The 16245-nt window shown below is 56.6% G+C and overlaps 1 protein-coding gene across 1 annotated transcript in view; it reads right to left on the bottom strand.

The window, feature by feature from the left end:
* Positions 1–16245, bottom strand: part of GLI2 (GLI family zinc finger 2) — a 178338-nt gene that overhangs the window by 17813 nt on the left and 144280 nt on the right. The window contains exons 4-8 of the mRNA XM_029933330.1: positions 15851–16036; positions 5375–5576; positions 3510–3726; positions 2825–2983; positions 1774–1896 (exon numbers count right to left, since the gene is read on the bottom strand). Of these exons, the coding sequence (XP_029789190.1) occupies positions 1774–1896; positions 2825–2983; positions 3510–3726; positions 5375–5576; positions 15851–16036 (887 nt within the window). The remainder of the gene's footprint in view (positions 1–1773; positions 1897–2824; positions 2984–3509; positions 3727–5374; positions 5577–15850; positions 16037–16245) is intronic.

Here is a 16245-nt window from a genome sequence, read left to right as displayed (position 1 = left end):
CTGGCCTGTCATCACCAAAGTGTCTCATCACATCCTGGGTCAACCGACTTGACGAGAACGGGAGAGAGAAGGGCAGTGACTTTTGAGTATTTTGTTTGGTTTCCCCTGGGAGAGCCTGGGTGTGCCCCCAGGCGATCGGGGTGGGGGCGTTTTCATTTCTAGCATGCACGGGGGTGGCGGGGGTGGGGGTGGGGGGCTGCTCCTGCCTGGAAGCAAGAGAGCCAAAGTGCATCTGGCCTGGCCCTTTGGATGACTTACTCTCACACTGTCCCCTCCTGCCAGGACAAAGAGCACACCCTGATTTGTCTCCCAGCACCTGTCCCCCCTGCGAGAGCCCTAAGACGCGGTCATGTGTGTTCTTGCACCACAACCAGGAAAATGGGTTCAGAGAGGGGCCCCCTTGCTCCCCAAAGAGCACTCAGTGAGTGACAGCCCGCGTCTGTGCTGGCGTCCCCTATCTGGATGGGGCCTGCCTGTGCCCTGTTCAAGGCGGCAAAGGCAAGGCTGGGTGGCAGTGGGAGTGAAGGGGGAGGCAGAGATGTGCCAGGCTGGGACGAAGGCCCAGTGACAACCTCCACGGGACATCAACACCCCCCGATACTGCACAGGGCAGGCTCAGAGCAAAGCCGGGCAAAGAGGCGGCTGTTAGAATGAGCTGCTTTCTATTTCACACGACCTACAAAATGGCAGGACTGTTCTGTTTTTCAAAAGAGCCTCTGGGTAAAACATTTACAGCCCAGATTAAGGGAGCCAGCCTCCCCCACAGTCAGGAGCCCCAGCCCCTGCAGGCTTAGTGACGACGAGATGGAGGCTACAGCTCACCCATGAGCCCCATTACTGATGCTGAGCCCATTTCTGCAAGTGGGGAGATCCGCCTCACGGCTCCCCGGGCTGGCCGCACACTCCTGCTCCTGGACAACTTCCCTTCCACTGGAGCTGCACTTCTGGTTGCTTTTCAGAACTCGTTGCAGTGAATGCACTTGCCCTATAAAGGCGAACAATGACGTATGGTATCGCAAGTCCCCGGGCAGCGGTGGGTCTGCATTAAAAGGAAGTGCAGGCCCGCCCCTGTCCTGAACCTTTAGCAATGGGACGTCTATGGGACTGTGGCCCCCTACGCCTGCTCTGCACTGTCATAAAAAACGCAAACAGACTTGTTACTTCCTAAGCCACATGTCCCGCTTATTTCAAAGAAGACTTGAAGGAGCTGCTGGACGGACATGTGAGTAGAAGACGGAGTGTAGGGCAGGGGGTGCGCTCGGGCCTCCAGAAGGAGGTGGGCATCACGCTAGCCCATGGTTTTGAGGGCTGAGGCAGAGCGGGGACTCATTATGCCGCAGGCCTGCCACCGGAAAGCACGTCCATCCACCTTGCAAATGACACAGGTCACTGAATCAGGTCCCCAAGTGACATGGTGACAACCTCTCTTGATAAACGGCTTTCCTTCCACGGACACGCTGAAGGAGCCACGCTGGGCAGGAAGGAGGGCTCTGCGCTGCCTTTCTGGGTCGGAGGGGCGGGGCAGGGGCTCCCCGGGGCTCAGCGCCTGTCCTCACCGCTGCAACATGTTTATCTCCCCTGGATATGTGCCATCCTCATCAATTTCCATGGCCCCCGATGATGGCCGACCTCGTGGAAACCATGCATCATGCTGAGATGCTTTGGCGGCAGCGAGGGGAGAAGAATTTGTCACCAACTCCTCTGTTTGCCTGACAATAACAGGACCCAATATTTCATAAAAATTAAGTGCCCAGAGCATGCCTGACGGTTTACAGGTTTGATAAAGGAAGGTCTGGCAGATGTAGGGAAGACAGGGGACAGGAGGTCCCCTGCGTCCCTGGTGTCAAAGCTGGTGATGCTGTCGTAAAAGATGGAGACCACACCACTGTCAGAGGCCTAGGGGGTGGGAGGCTCACCGGCAGGGTCAGTGCTCACACCAAACCCTTACTTCCCATGACAGGCCTTTGCTCCAAGAGCTGGGACTATCGGCCTGCCATCTCCGAGTGTCTGGATAAGTGGCAGGATCTCTAGAGGGACCGGCACAAGGTTTCAGCCACACAACAGGCCTGGGCTCTGATCTGCTCCCTTCCTCACCTTCCTGCCCCAAATTATCTTCCTTGTATCCCCTCTTTATGGTACTTCTCGCTCCCTTAAATGTACATTGAACCATTAGAAAATCACACTTCATAGTGACTTTGCATCAGGCACTGGGCAAACCCTATCAATGTGGGGCCAAATCAGGGCCTTTTCCCAAGTGCAGCCTCCCAAAGCTTCAGCTCTAAAGGCGACAGGCAAGAAGCTAGGATGGGCATCTGGGCAGACTCGAGTCCTACAAGCCAGGTAAGTCAGGAAAGGTGGGAGTGGCAGTGAAGGGGGCAAGGTGGGGGTGGAATTCCAGGGACAGGGAGCAACTGGACGGGCCACAGCCTTTCAGGGGACAGGAGTGACTGAGTCTGCTGGGGCTTGTATGAGGTGTGGGATGGGGATGGCTGCAGCCCCAGACATCCATGCATCCATCCATCCACCTACCCATTTCCATCCACCCATTCATTTCCATCCATCCATCCACCCACCCATCCATTTCCAGCCATCATCCACCCATCCATTTCTATCCATCCACCTATCCATTTCCATCCATTGGTTGACCCATCCATTCTTTCATGCAGCATGTATCTGATGAGCATGTAATGTGCAGGGTGCTGGGGCCACAGCCCCAGTCCCCCCTGAGCTCACAGCGTCCCCATCCTCTCTGGTTCACTCATTCATGCAGGCAGCTGTCCGTTCATTCATTCATCACCAAGGGCGAGGTCCCGGGTCCACTGACCCAGCCGGAGGACGGCCAGGACAGCCAGCAGGTTACCTGCGTCAGGGTCAAGGGGGAGGCTGGCCGCAGGCCCTCTGCCTCGGTCTTGACTTTGCTGCGCTTCTGAATGACGATGGGGTTGACGGTGCTGCTCACAGCCGACTCGCTGCTCTGCTTGTTCTGAGGGAGAGGGCAGGGGAGTCCGTCACGCAGGGGCAGGGCGAGGGCACCCCAAGTTCTGTTTGGGCTTTACCTCTCGTTTTCTCCCCACCTAGGCTGGGCCAGCACTTCTGTTTGAAGTTTCAGAAGCCGGGTCCACCGATGTGGTCCTCTGGCCAGGGCACACAGCCAGGAGAGAGCTCAAAGCTCAGCCTTCCAACCCCCCACCTCCCTGGTAATGGAAAAGAAACCCTCTCTTTGGGAAACGCGGGGCACCTTCACTCCTGTTCCAACAGCTTCAGCTTCCCAGCCCTCTGGAGCAGGGGGTCCTGAAGCAGGAGAGCACAGGGCGGGGCCAGGGAAAGTGAGGGTGTCAGGACCCAGCCCAGGTCTCCTGACCTGGCATCCAGCCCTTCTGATCCCATGGCCCAGGGCCAGAAGGCATCCCACCAGCCAGACCCGGGCCCAGAGTCCTTCCACAGGTTCCCAGCATGGGATGGCAGCTATCGGCTCTTGTGGGGTCCTGAGAACCTAGGGCCCCACCTACCTGGGTGGTGGCATCGCTCAGACAGGCGGTGCTGCCACTGAGCTGGGTGGGCGTGGCATTGATGGAGGCAAGGGCCATAGGCTGCTGGGCCAGGAAGGTGGGTGAGGGCTGGATCAAGGGTGGGGTGTGTCCAAAGGCTGAGCCCAGGCCCCTCTGCTGGCTCAGGATCTGCTGGTAGGCCACTGGGTTGATGGGGTGGGGGAAGGAGAAAGCTGGGCTGCAGAGGAGAGCAGACGCGTTACAGAAGGGAGACAGGGGGGGGGGCGGGGGCAGAAGCTCTGCTTGTCACCACTTCCTGGGCACCCTGGAGGGAACCCTGCCAGGGATAGGGAAGGGTGAGCTGCTCATGGCACTGTCATCGTGGCTTTACTTTACTTAAGAGCCAGCTGGGGCTCCCACTGCCTGTCATCTCATCCCTGCACCCCAGCCCTTCACCTCTCCGATGCCTGAGATGCACCCCTGCGTTGTCACTCCCTGGCCATCTGAGCCCCACTGGGCCCCTGAGGCTGGTTCTGACACTCCCTTGTCCAGGACATGTTCCCCAGGTCCTCCAGCTCACATTGCTCCCTCTCTTCTTTCACTTCTCCTGCATTTCTAGGCTCCTCATGTCACCTGTATACGGGCCACTCTCTCCAGAACAGGATACTGTGGGAATAACAGTAACTTCCAAGGCTAAGCCATGTAAGACACGTGGCTTGGGGCGTCTGGGTGGCTCAGTCTGTTGAATGTCCAACTTGCTTTCAGCTCAGGTCCTGATCTAGAGGTTCATGGTATGGAGCCTCTTATCAGGGCTTGAGATTCATTCATCGCACTCTCTTTCTCTCTGCCCCTCCCCATCTTTCTCTTTCTCTCACTCAAATAAATAATCTTTAAAAAAAAAAAAAAGACATGTGCCTTCCTCCTTGCTCTCTCCTGCATCGCTCACTCTGGGAGTGGGGGGCGGGGGGAGCCAGCCACCATGGCATGAGGAAGCACAAGCAGCCTTATCGAGTGTCTCCCGTAATGTGAAATAAAGCTCCGGCCAATGGGCACGTGGGCGAGTCACCTTAGAAACAGAGCCCCAGGCCAGGAAGACTTCAGGTGCCTTACAGCCCTGGCGGACATCTTCGGTGTGGGCTCATGAGACCCAGAGCCAAGCCCGTCCCATTTTCTTGACCCCAAGACACAGTTCGAGATGGTAAATGCTTGTGGTTGTTTTAAATAGCTAAGGTTGGGAGTAACTGGTCTTGTGGCAAAAGACAGCTGACATCCTTGTTATTGCTTCCAGCTCTGCGGCCTGGGGCCAGGCTCTCCTGACACGCCTAACCCCTCCTGGGCTGAGGAGGGTCGAGGCAGGAAATGAGTTTAGTCAAGGTGGCTGGGTCTCAGTCCTTAGAACAGCCGTGGGCTGCGTGGGTGGGGACAAGGGCAAATGGCGTCAACGAGGTTTGTGTGTGCCATGCCGTGGCCCCAGTGGGAAGCTTGATGACTGTCCAGAGACCTGGCATGACCCAAGTTGGGGTCACACCTTGTGTGGTCCCCAGTGCCACCAACGGCCATGTCTGCCCCACAGCACCTGCTGAAATACTAAGAAAGCGACCTGTGCTTTTATGATTGAATCTTTCATGCCAGGCCTGGTAAACACTACTTTTCCATCGGAGCGCATGTCTGGGGGATGAGTGGACGCAGGAAGACATACACAAGTGCTGGCACATTGCAGTGTCATCGTCATTGGTTTGGAATTCAGGAAGCGGCAGCAAGTGCACTGATTCACAAATGTCACGTGGCCTGTCTCTCTCCAGAGCCTGAAAGCATGGACCCCCTCTCCCTCGAGGCCCCCGGCCCACCTTCCAGCCCTCAACCGCCTGTATGCAGGCTGGGCTCACCTGAGGGTACCTGCTGACAGGTGCCCGTAGGAGCCGCTGGCCGCGGAGCTGCTGCGGGAGTTGTTGATGTAGGCCACCAGCGAGTTGGGGGAGGTCCGGATCATGCGCTGCAGGTCCAGGCTGGCGTCCGAGAGTGGGGAGATGGACAGCGCCCGCTTGCGGCTCAGACGAGGTGTCACCCGTGGGCTGGAGAAGCGCGACACTGTGGGGACAGCCAACCCCAAGCATCACTGTGCTTGTCGGGGGTAGAACTGGGAAAGGGTGCTGGTAGGTGGGGGGACGTGGGAAGAGCTGTGGAGGATGGTGGGTCTAATGAGAACTACAGCTTGGGGCCTTGGCCTCACTCAGACTCAGTTTGCTTATTTACAGAATGGGATCGATCCGTGCATGGTGTGGGGAGGGTGTGAGAAACCCAGGTCAGATGCTTGGGGGAGAGAATATGCTCACTGGACGTAAGTTAGTGCCTTTCCTGTTAGTTTTGCAGAGAGCAGGGTTGGATCGGCAACCCTTAAGGTGGAGCAGCTAAGTGGAACAGAACCCACCCATGAAACAAGCACATGATCAAGAAACAGGCATGGCCAGCATCCTTCCAGACCCACCAGAGGGCAGCCACTGTCCTGGCTTCTGGAGTTGCCCCAGGCTTTGGGGACCTATCACCTTAAACAGTCATCATGCACAGGCATAAACCCCCACACCACCCCCAACAGCCCCTTGCATAAGCTCTCACCCCTCACCTGTAAGGACCTGCGGGAAGGGAGCAGGGCCTGTCCCAGATGGGGGAGTCCCTTCACCCCGGGGTCACACTCTCCCGCCACATCTCCAAACTGCGTCCCTGCCCCCCATCAGAATTCTGGCTCTCTCCTCCCAACAAACAATGGTCTAGAATGAACGTCCTGACAGCATCACTGGGCAACTCCCACATAAACCGTTTCTGCGCTGTCCAGACCCTCTCTGAGCCCCGGTTTCCACTGTGAAAGGGTGTCCTGGTTCTGCACTCTGGGGCTGTGGTGGGGAGTACATTAGGTGATGTGTGAGGGGCACCTGTCACACGCAGGGGCACCCCGATGCTCGGCCATGCCCCTGCATTTCTGGGTGCACACTCTGCTACACATAGTCCGCTTCCACACCTGTGCATGGGGTTCCTGGACCCCTGATGCCGGCCTTCTTCCCTGTCCACTCAAGAGCTGCTGAGACCCCACAGGTGCTCCTCCTCCAGGTTGCCCTGGCTGCAGGGTTGGTGTGTTGGTGCCTCACCCCACAGCTGTGAGGGCACTAAGGGCAGAGATCCGACTGCTGGCCAGCTCCCGCGAAGGCTCAGGGCATATTTGGCATGTGTGAGCACACAGACAACATGGCTCCTAACTACAGAAGCCTCAGCAGAGCCCCTGCCCCACCCCCCATGCCCCAGAATCCTCTGCCGGACCCTAGGGGTGCCGCTTCCCGGTGCTTCTCCCAACCCCTCACCCTGGGCTGGCAAACCTGGGAAGCCCCTCCCTCCTGAGCCATTGGGACAAACACCCTCTGAGGCTGTGGAGGGGACAGATGAGGCCTTAGAATCTGTCTGAAAGGCAGTTTCAGGTCACTACAGGTATCCCGCGAGGCTGAGCTCAGCGGGCGCCCCCACCCCCACCCCACGGCAGCAGAGTGGGAGCTGGGGAACCTTAAGTTGGCCTGATGCCTTCCCATTCTCACATCCTTCATGACTGAGTCTGCCGTCAAAGCTGCCTATAGGGGTCCCCTTTCTCTCCCCACCCCCAGCCCACTTCTAGCCGAGGTCACCCCAGAGCCCTCAGCTAGTTGCTGTCCCATCCACATTCCTCACTGCAGCCTGAGAGAGGGTTTTAATGTGTAAACTGACTCATGCCCCTGCCCCAACCTTTCCAAAGCTCCCACTACTACTGGGAAAAAGGCCCAAATCCTCAGGTGGCTTTTGCTTAGAGACCCTGTGGGTCCTCTCCAGCTCCATCCTGCCCACCTCCCAGGCTCTGCCCCAGCCACCTCCCAGCTCCCAGCTCCTGTCATCTGCCTTCCCGCACAAGGCCTTTGAACATGCAGAGTCCTCTGCCTGAAGTGCTCGTCCCTCCTCTCTGTGCTCAGACCTCAGCAGGTTATCATTCTCCCAGGGAGAGCCCCCTGACATCCTCTGATTGGGACCCCCCCCCCAAATGGTGTCACCTTGGCAAGTCAGCATCCACTGGAGTACTTATTTGATCTCCTCTGCCCCTCCCGCCTCCACACCTTAGGGACTTGGGCCATTATATGCACACACAGAGAGCTGGCTCAGTGGTGAGCCCGAGAGGAAGATGGTGAATGGTGAACCGCCGGCACAGGCACGGGGGGCTGAGGGACAGCAGCAGAATCACCGCCAGTGAAGGTCAGGATTTGTGCAGCACCTCGAAGGTGCCCGTGCTGTTCTGAGCACTCCAACGTATTAAACAGTTTATTTTTAAATTTTTATTTATTTTTAATTTTTTTTAGTGTTTTTTTACTTTTGAGAGAGTGAGACAGAGCATGAGCAGGGAAAGGGCAGAGAGAGAGAGAGAGAGGCACAGAATCTGAAGCATGCTCCAGGCTCTGAGCTTTCAGCACAGAGCCCGACTTGGGGCTCGAACTCACGGACTGCAAGATCATGACCTGAGCTGAAGTCAGATGCTTAACCAACTGAGCCACTCAGGTGCCCCTAAACTGTTTATTATTTAAAGTCTTCAACAGTGTAAACTGCCCTGGCAGTCAGGCAGGGGACCACCAAACCACTCAGCACACCACCTCCACCCAGGGTGGAGAGGAGATGCGTGTGGCAGAGGGTGGGGAGAGGAAGGATGTGATGGAGGCAGGGGTTGGGGGGGACAGATGCACATACACACCATGTGAGGACACACAGATGTGCCTGCCAGCCACACCAAACCCAATGCTTAGCGCTGGTCTCAGAGAATGTCGCTCAGCCTCCTGAGCCTCTCTTTGCCCATCTGTACAATGAGGGCAGCCCAGCTTGGCCTGCAGAGTTCTTGTGAGGACAGCAGGAGAACACCAAAGTGCCTAAAACCCAGCAGACCTTCTAAAATGAAACTGAGAATTAACGTCACTTCTTTAGGGGCGAGGAGGATGGTTTTGACGGGCAGGATGAGACTCAAGCTAATACCGGAGTAAGGGACAGCAAGTCCAGAAGACACGATTGGGCCACACAGCAGTACGTCTGCCACTACGGCATTCACTCATCCACCCATTCATCCAGGCTACCTTTGGGCTCCTTTGTTCTTATTTACCGAGTTCACTCCTTGTCAGTCCTCACGTCGAAGGAAAATCAAAGATGCAAACGTGAATCCTCCCCAAAATTCCTGTTACTTACGAACCAGGTGGCTAATGGAGAAACAGGAGGTGGGAGGGAAAACCCTACATCACGTAGAGGAAGGAATACACTCATCTCTCTAATACATTTTTTTCTAAAAAACTGATTTTGCTGCTAATATTTGGATTCCCACCCTCTCCTGCGCCCCTAACAAGAGGAAACAGGCCAAATCTGACAGTGATATTCATCTCTGTTATTCCCGCCCCTCGAGGGAAATATGTTTATTAATGTGCCTCTTCCCTTGATAAATTACTAAATAGAAAGAAAATCCTGGCACTCATTTCCTGTGGCTTCTCCTGTGATTTATGACCGGGGACTGGTAGAGCTGTTGCGTCCGCTCATCTGTGGGTGAGTCAACTGGTTTCTGTCAGCTGCCGGGTGACGGGTCACCAGGCTGTCCTCACCCGGGCAGACGCCCTACACTACCCGCTCCAGCTGCCGCTTCATCTGGATCCTGCTTCATCCACCAAGTCTTTCTTTTGCTCATTCATGTGTTAGTTCATTCACCCATCAGAGCCTTGTCATAGGGATGGTGTACCAGGCACTGGGCTGGATACTTCCAGGGACTGCAAGCAAGGGGGACCCTTGGCCCTGACCTCCTGTGAAGCTCACTGTAAGTGAGAAATGAAAAGAGTGCCCACGGCACTGGGCAGGGTGCCGGGGACTGCCTGAGGTGACTCGGGAGTGCTCGGGGACATTGCTGTCTTCCCTGGGGCGGTGGGGAAGGGCGGGAGGCTTGAGAACCAGCCCTGGGTGCGGGCAGGCTGTGTTCTGACCCTGCTTGGCTGCTCTGACCTGGGTGACTTTGGGCGAGGCTCTGAACCTCCCTGAGCTGGTTCCTACCTGGAAGATGGGCCAACAGCATCCACCTCCAGGTTGCGATGGGCTAGTGACCGGCATGTGGCCCGAGATCTGGGGGGATGTCCTGAGGACCCAGGAGGCTGGTCTGAGGGCCGCAGGAGGAGGCAGGGGCCAGGCTCGTGGGCCCTGGCTCGTCACTGAGCATCCCTGCACAGCCCGGCCCCACCCGCATAAACTTATGACTCACTGTGGAAATGCTCTACAGAAACCTTCCCCTGCCCTACGCTCGGCTGTCCACAGCCCCTCACCCCCAACATCATATAAAGTAAGATCATCAGGGGAACTGAAAACACCTAGGCCTTGGAGCCCAGAGGCTTGGGGCTGAGGCACCATCGCCTGGTTCTGTGATGTAGACAAAGACATTGAGGGTTTGGGCACAGGACCTCAAGTTCCTCACCTGTAAAATGACTTGGTGCCTGTTCGGGTTTACCAGATGACCTGTATCTGCAGGTTTACCCACCGAGCCTGGGTCGGCAGCCAGCAGCCCTGCCCCTCTGGGCCCTGTGGCCTACTCTCCTCTGCCTCAGTCTCCCTCCTGTCTGCAGGCTGGGCACCGACTCCCCGCCCAACTGGGGCCTCCAGCAGTCCCTCCAGCAGCTCCCCCTGCCTCTCTGTGGTGTGATCAATGTAACTGGTTTCTGAAAACCCCCTTGGACCTGCAGGCAGCATAAAGAACGGGCGTCAGAACGGAGGTGACATCCAAGTCAAATTAGTGTCAATATGACAATAAAATATACAGCTTGGAGGAAATATGGGCTGTAAACAGACAACATTTCAATCGGAAACATTTCAATCTTCTCAATGTGGTGGGAGGCGGGGGCGGGGCTGGGGCTGCTCCCACGCTGCCTTGAGATCACCAATATTCAACAGCATAAAACCAGAACATTCCATTTTAAGGCCCCGGTGACAACCAGTGAGTTCCCTGCCCTCCAGGGAACCAGGAGGCAGAGTGATAGCCTTGGACTCCCCTGACCGCTGATCTATTACCTCTCAGAGCAGCATCGCCCTCCACTCTTCCTGCTATAAATCAGCCTCCTTGAAGAACAAGAGGCAACGGGCCTCTATCGACCACTGGGAGGCTCAGAGGCCCCCGGCCAGGGCGGGACGAGGGAGATGCCCTTTGTCTGGCCCGCAGCCCGGCTCTGGGACCCAGGAGCAGGGCAGGGCTTGGATTTTCACTCCAGCAATAGCCCTGGCAGAGGCCTCTCTGCCTTCCTGCCTTTCCCGCACCACCGTGGGGATCCATTCAATGCATGCTCAACCCACATGAGGTTATTTTAGGCTCGATGGGGACAGGGGCACCGACATCTTCCTCAGATAGTATCTGACCTCCCATACGAGAAAAAAAATACCAAATTTTATTTTAAGGTCTATTTATTTAACCCCAGAAGGGGAGCATATGAAAAATGCAATATGAAATAAAGAACTGTGCAGTTGCAGCTTGGCTAAGGTAAAAATGGTGCTGATGGTTTGCCAGGGAGTGGGCTGGGGACATGGCTCTGGGGGCTGGGGGCCCAGGTGGGACCCCTTCTCTGCAGGTCACCTCACAGCCTGACAGACCTGGTCTCCACACCCTAACCTGACCTCACAGCCTGACAGACCTGGTCTCCACACCCTAACCTGACCTCTTGGAACATCAAGGAAAGGAGCCAAGAAAGGAGGCTGGGGTAGGTGGGCTGCCACAGGGTGGGTAATTTTTGTCTGAGAAGCTGACACAGAGCCGCCTGTGGAACGCAGTGAGCACTGTGAGGGCATGACTTGGCATGCTGTGTGCCACTGTATCCCCATCTAGAACCATGCCTGGCACAGGGGAGGTGCTCAAGAAATAGCCCCAGAATGAATGAGAAAGGGGGGGCCCAGTCTACTGGACTTCCCACAAGCTTGTGAGGCCCCTTGAACCTGCACAGAGCTCACCTGTCACAGTCATGTTTATAGGAGGCATCCTAACATGAACACACATATTCTCGGAGTCTCAGTCCCCTTCCACAGGTGGGTGCTGAGCCTGCAAATTCTCTAAGATGGTCTGAGCAAAAAGAAGGTGCACTCACAGCTTCACGGAGTGGATCAGAGCTTCCTGGGAGGGTCTCTCCCCAAACCCATGCAGCTGGGACCAGCAGGAGTTGGTGGGTCTTCCCTGCTTCCCAGTTTATAGGAGGGGGGAGGCTGGGGATACCTCAGAAGCTGACCTGGGCTATGCACACTGGCATCTCTAAGAGATGCATGTGAATAACATATTCATGTGGGCATCAGAGCTGAACAGAAATGCCTAAAACATTAAAAAAAATTTTTTTAGTGCTTATTTATTTTTGAGAGAGAGAGAGAGTGAGACAGAGCATGAGTGAGGGGAGGGGCAGAGAGAGAGGGAGACACAGAATCAGAAGCAGGTTCCAGGCTCCGGCTGTCCACACAGAGCCCAATGAGGGGCTTAAACTCACATACCATGAGATCATGACCTGAGCCGAAGTTGGATGCTCAACCAACTGAGCCACCCAGGTGTCCCAGAAGTGCCCTAAACATTTTTAAAAGTGGAAGTAAATGTTCTGGTTGTAGTTCAAACTGGCTTGGAAAAAAAAAACCAGATCCAGGATACGGTGTTGGACTACCCTGATTTCCTTGGATTGTAGGCAATTGGGGCCAAAGGAAAAGAATAATCTGTTCCTGAAATCCTTCAGGGATCAGATCCCCCCTCCCTCCTGCCTCACCCCACACTTCAGCCTGAGAAACTGATACGCCAGCTCAGGTCCGGGATGGAGGCTTCCGTCCGCACCCTGGAGCCGATCCCGTTCCCAGGAGGAGAGACGAGAAAGGATCGTGGTGGGTGTGATGAGTCCAACGTGAGCTGAGCGCTCTCACGCCCACTGATGAGCTCATCTCCCCTTGCTGCGGCACAGCCCGAGATGCTGCCAGATGCTGCGCGCCCCTGAGAACAAAGCTGCCGTGTGCGCAGTACCTCCCGGCTCCCTGCAAGCCCACAGCTGCTGGTCGCAGCGGAGCGTCCTCCCCAGCTAGTTTGCATCTTGCTATCCTAGGTGTTTCGGTGACTGCCACTCACTCAGTCACTCTGCAAACAGAGAGGCTGCTCTTTGGCTGTCAGGCTTCTGGATGTGGGGGACCCTCGCAGTGTGTTAGTGGAGAAGCAGCAGTCAGTTCCAGAGCTGGGGTGGGATTCAGGTGGTGCCTCAGAAGCTCTGGCTGACCGGGGTCTGAACACACGGTGCAGAAGCGAGCTGGGCCAGCCCGCAGGGAAGGGCACTGCGGGCAGAAGGAGCAGAGCAACTGTCTGGGAGGTTCCACATGGAGCAGGGAGGTGGGAGGCCATGTGCAAGGTGAGGGGTGGGGGAAGACTAGGCTGGAGGGGAAGGCCACACACGCCGGGTTATAAAGCCCGAATCCTGAGGTAACAAAGCCACAGGGGTGCAGAATGGTGGAGGGGATGTAAGATCACTGAGAGGTAGCCTTGAGGCTGAGGAGCCCGAGCTGAACGGCAGGGCTGGGAGGGTGGCAAATAACGGGGCAGCTGGGGAAGGGGGGTTGACAAGCCAGACTTGGCAGGGCTGCGACTGGGACGGATGAGAGGCATGGGCAGTGGCCACGAGGAGCTGCGGCACAGGGTAAGCATGGGGTAGACAGCGGCACAGGCAATCCGACAGACAGCAATCCCACTGCAGGGGAAGACGCGAAAGAGGGAAGAGGCTAGAAAGACACAGGAAGTAGTCCTGATGGAGCCAGGCACTGAGCCAGGTTCACATGCGCGATCTTACTCAGTAGTGTGTTTAGTCCAACTGCCATGCAAGACTAAGAATCACTGTCCGGACCCGCCCAGCGCCCCAGGCTTGCTTGGGGTCATGTCCCACAGTGGGGACGCACATGGGCAGTGCTGGCCTGGATGTGCCTGTACTCACTTCCCAAACTCCCTTCCCAAGGCCACCCCTAAGGGCAGTGTGCCCGAGCGAAGGGCCCAGGTGTTGGCGATCAACGGCAGGGCTTGAACCCCCAACTCACAGAGACCACAGTGAACCCTGACTCACGGCCTCGGCAAGTCCCGAGACCCCGGTGAACCCCGACTCACGGCCTTGGCGAGTCCTGAGACCCCAGCTGGCTCCTCTTAAAGCAGAGACGATGGTTCCAGCCACAGAAGGCAGCCGAGGCAGTCACAGGGGAGGGTGTATGGACAGGCACAGGATGGACGTGGCTGTCACACGGGCACATGGCACGCGTGCATGTTGGCTGGCTCAGCCTCTCCTGCCCTCTGGGGACACCTGCCTGGCTGGACCCCTTGGCCATGGCTTGTCTATGTTGCCCGCTGTCCAGCTGGCCTGGTGCCAGCCACTCCGAGGCCTTGAGAGGCCCTGCATGGGTGGGGGTGGGGGGTGTGACATTCGGACGTGGTTATTTGAGGACTGTATTGTACCTGTAGTCTGGTCTCTAACTTTGACAAGTGGCATCTGGCACTCTTCCCCAGCAACACTCTTGTAGAGGAATGGGGAATGCTCAGCAGGGTTCAGGAACCACACGAGGTGAGTAGGGTAGAGAGAGAGATGAGAAGGATCCAGAGGAGGGGAGAGGAGGGAGAGTGTATCTGTCCTAGCAGAGGCAAAATCTCAGCCAGGCCTTAGGAAAGGGGGTGCTCAGCTTTACCCCAGCCAATACGGGGTAGCTGCAGTGGTTGGCATGGTCAGGGAGTATTGGGGACAAGAGGGGGGCTGAGGGGTACGGGGACCCACCCTGAGTCACACAGCCCGGCAGCTAAAGGCCATCCCTCTCTGGCGGGTCTCCCTCAAGGCCTGTGTGTTCCCTGCCATTGTGGACTGAAAAAGACATCCTAGGAAGGGCTGGAGGGGAACAAATCTGCAGAAGCACGCCCCCACCCCGCACCTGCTGTGGCTTCTAGCTCTGCTGCCTGGCCTGGATCCCTGGGTATCTCTGGGCTAGGCTCCAGGAGCAGCAGGTGAGTGGCATTAACTGGAGGAGGTGGGCACCTAGCCTTTCCTCCTTCTCCCCTCCAAGGGGGGGCTCCATGTTGATCCCAGGGGCTCATGGTCAGGGGCCCAGGCCACAGGCACCTCTGTGAAATCAGCATAGTATTTGGTGGGAAGGAGACTTGGTATTTTATGGACACCCAGAACATCACCTAACCTAGGACACTGGATCTCCCGCCTGCCAGAATGCTCTGCCTGCAGCCCCCGGCTCTGGTACTGACGACTGTCCAGCTGTGCAGGATCCTGCTATGGTCCTTGACGCCCTTCTTTCTCCATAAGTCCTCATCGGTCTGGGAACAAAGCTTGTGGCTCTATGTAAAATGTGATCATTTCTCCACACCTCTACCAACTGGACCTCCAACTTCTGCCTTGCCCTTGAATCTTCTTAGATCACCAGCTGCAGTGGAATTCTGTTTAAGAATAAATCTGATCTCGGGGCATCTGGGTGGCTCAGTCAGTTAACAAGCCGACTTTGGCTCAAGTCAGGATCTTGTGGTTCATGAGTTCAAGGCCTGTGTCAGGTTCTGTGCTGACAGCTCAGAGCCTGAAGCCTACTTCAGATTCTGTGTCTCTTTCTCTCTCTGCCCCTACCCTGTTCATGCTCTCTCTCTCTCAAAAATAAATAAAATGTTTAAAAAAAAAGAATAAGTCAGACGTCATTACTCCTGTGTCCAATCCCCTTCCAAGGGCCCTATTATGCTTAAGCCAAACAAAGTCTTACCAAGCCTTGATCAGCCTGCACGACCAGCCCCAGAACCCTGGCCTCACCCTACTCCTGACCCTCACTCACTGGGTGCTGAGCATGCTGGCCTCCTGGCTTTTTCTTGAACTCAGAGGGGGCATGCGGGGGGCAGCCTCAGGCCCTTTGCGCTTGCTGTTTCCTCTGCCTGGACCATTCTTTCCCCACATTTCTGTACTGCTCACCTCCTTTAATTCTTTGCTTGAATATCATTTTCTCAGGGAGGATTTCTTAACTTCTCTTCCAAGACTACCTCCGCACCCCCCGCCCCCGTGCTTCCTACCCCATTCTTGGCTTTGTCTCTCCGTGTTATGCTATAAGTTCCATGAAAGCAGAAATGAGTGTGTTTTGTCCCCCAGGCTGCAATTGCTAAAACATGCCCTGGCCTGCAGCAACTCACGGAGCGTTTTGTGGGGAGTTGCTCAGACGCGGCCCCCCCTGCAGAGTGGAGTCGCGGCAAGACTCCCAGACCCCTCCTTGGGGCTCCTCGCCCACAGACGGTGCAGTCCCTCCTCCCTCAATCCCTGCCCCCACCTCAGTGCAACACTCACCATCCACTGGATTGAGGTAGTCATGGAGGTGGGGCGCACTGGCGGCACCCCCACCCTGCATCAGCAGGTCCCCGTACGGCCCAGGGTGGCCCGCCATGAGAGTCATCTGGTGGTAATAGTCAGAAGGGGTGGTGCCCGGAGGGGGGAGGCCAAACAGTCCCCTCTCCTTGAGGTGCTCGTGGGCCACTGCGGGCAGGAGGAGGGAGAGAGAGAGAAACCGTCAGGACTCAAGCTAGAGAAGCACATACATGTCCCAATGTGTCCCCCCAGTGTTCCCTACTCTGTCCCCTGCCCCTGGGGCCCCTCCTGTAGCTGAGCACACAAGGTGGGGTGCGGTGTATTTCTGCAGACGGGGAGCCAGACCGCGTGTGAGGTGAACAATCCGCCCCCCAGGC

The sequence above is a fragment of the Suricata suricatta genome, chromosome 3, assembly GCF_006229205.1.
Source record: "Suricata suricatta isolate VVHF042 chromosome 3, meerkat_22Aug2017_6uvM2_HiC, whole genome shotgun sequence".
Taxonomy (NCBI): Eukaryota; Metazoa; Chordata; class Mammalia; order Carnivora; family Herpestidae; genus Suricata; species Suricata suricatta.
The sequence above is the reverse complement of the archived record's forward strand: the minus strand, read 5'-3'. Positions and strand labels throughout refer to the sequence as shown.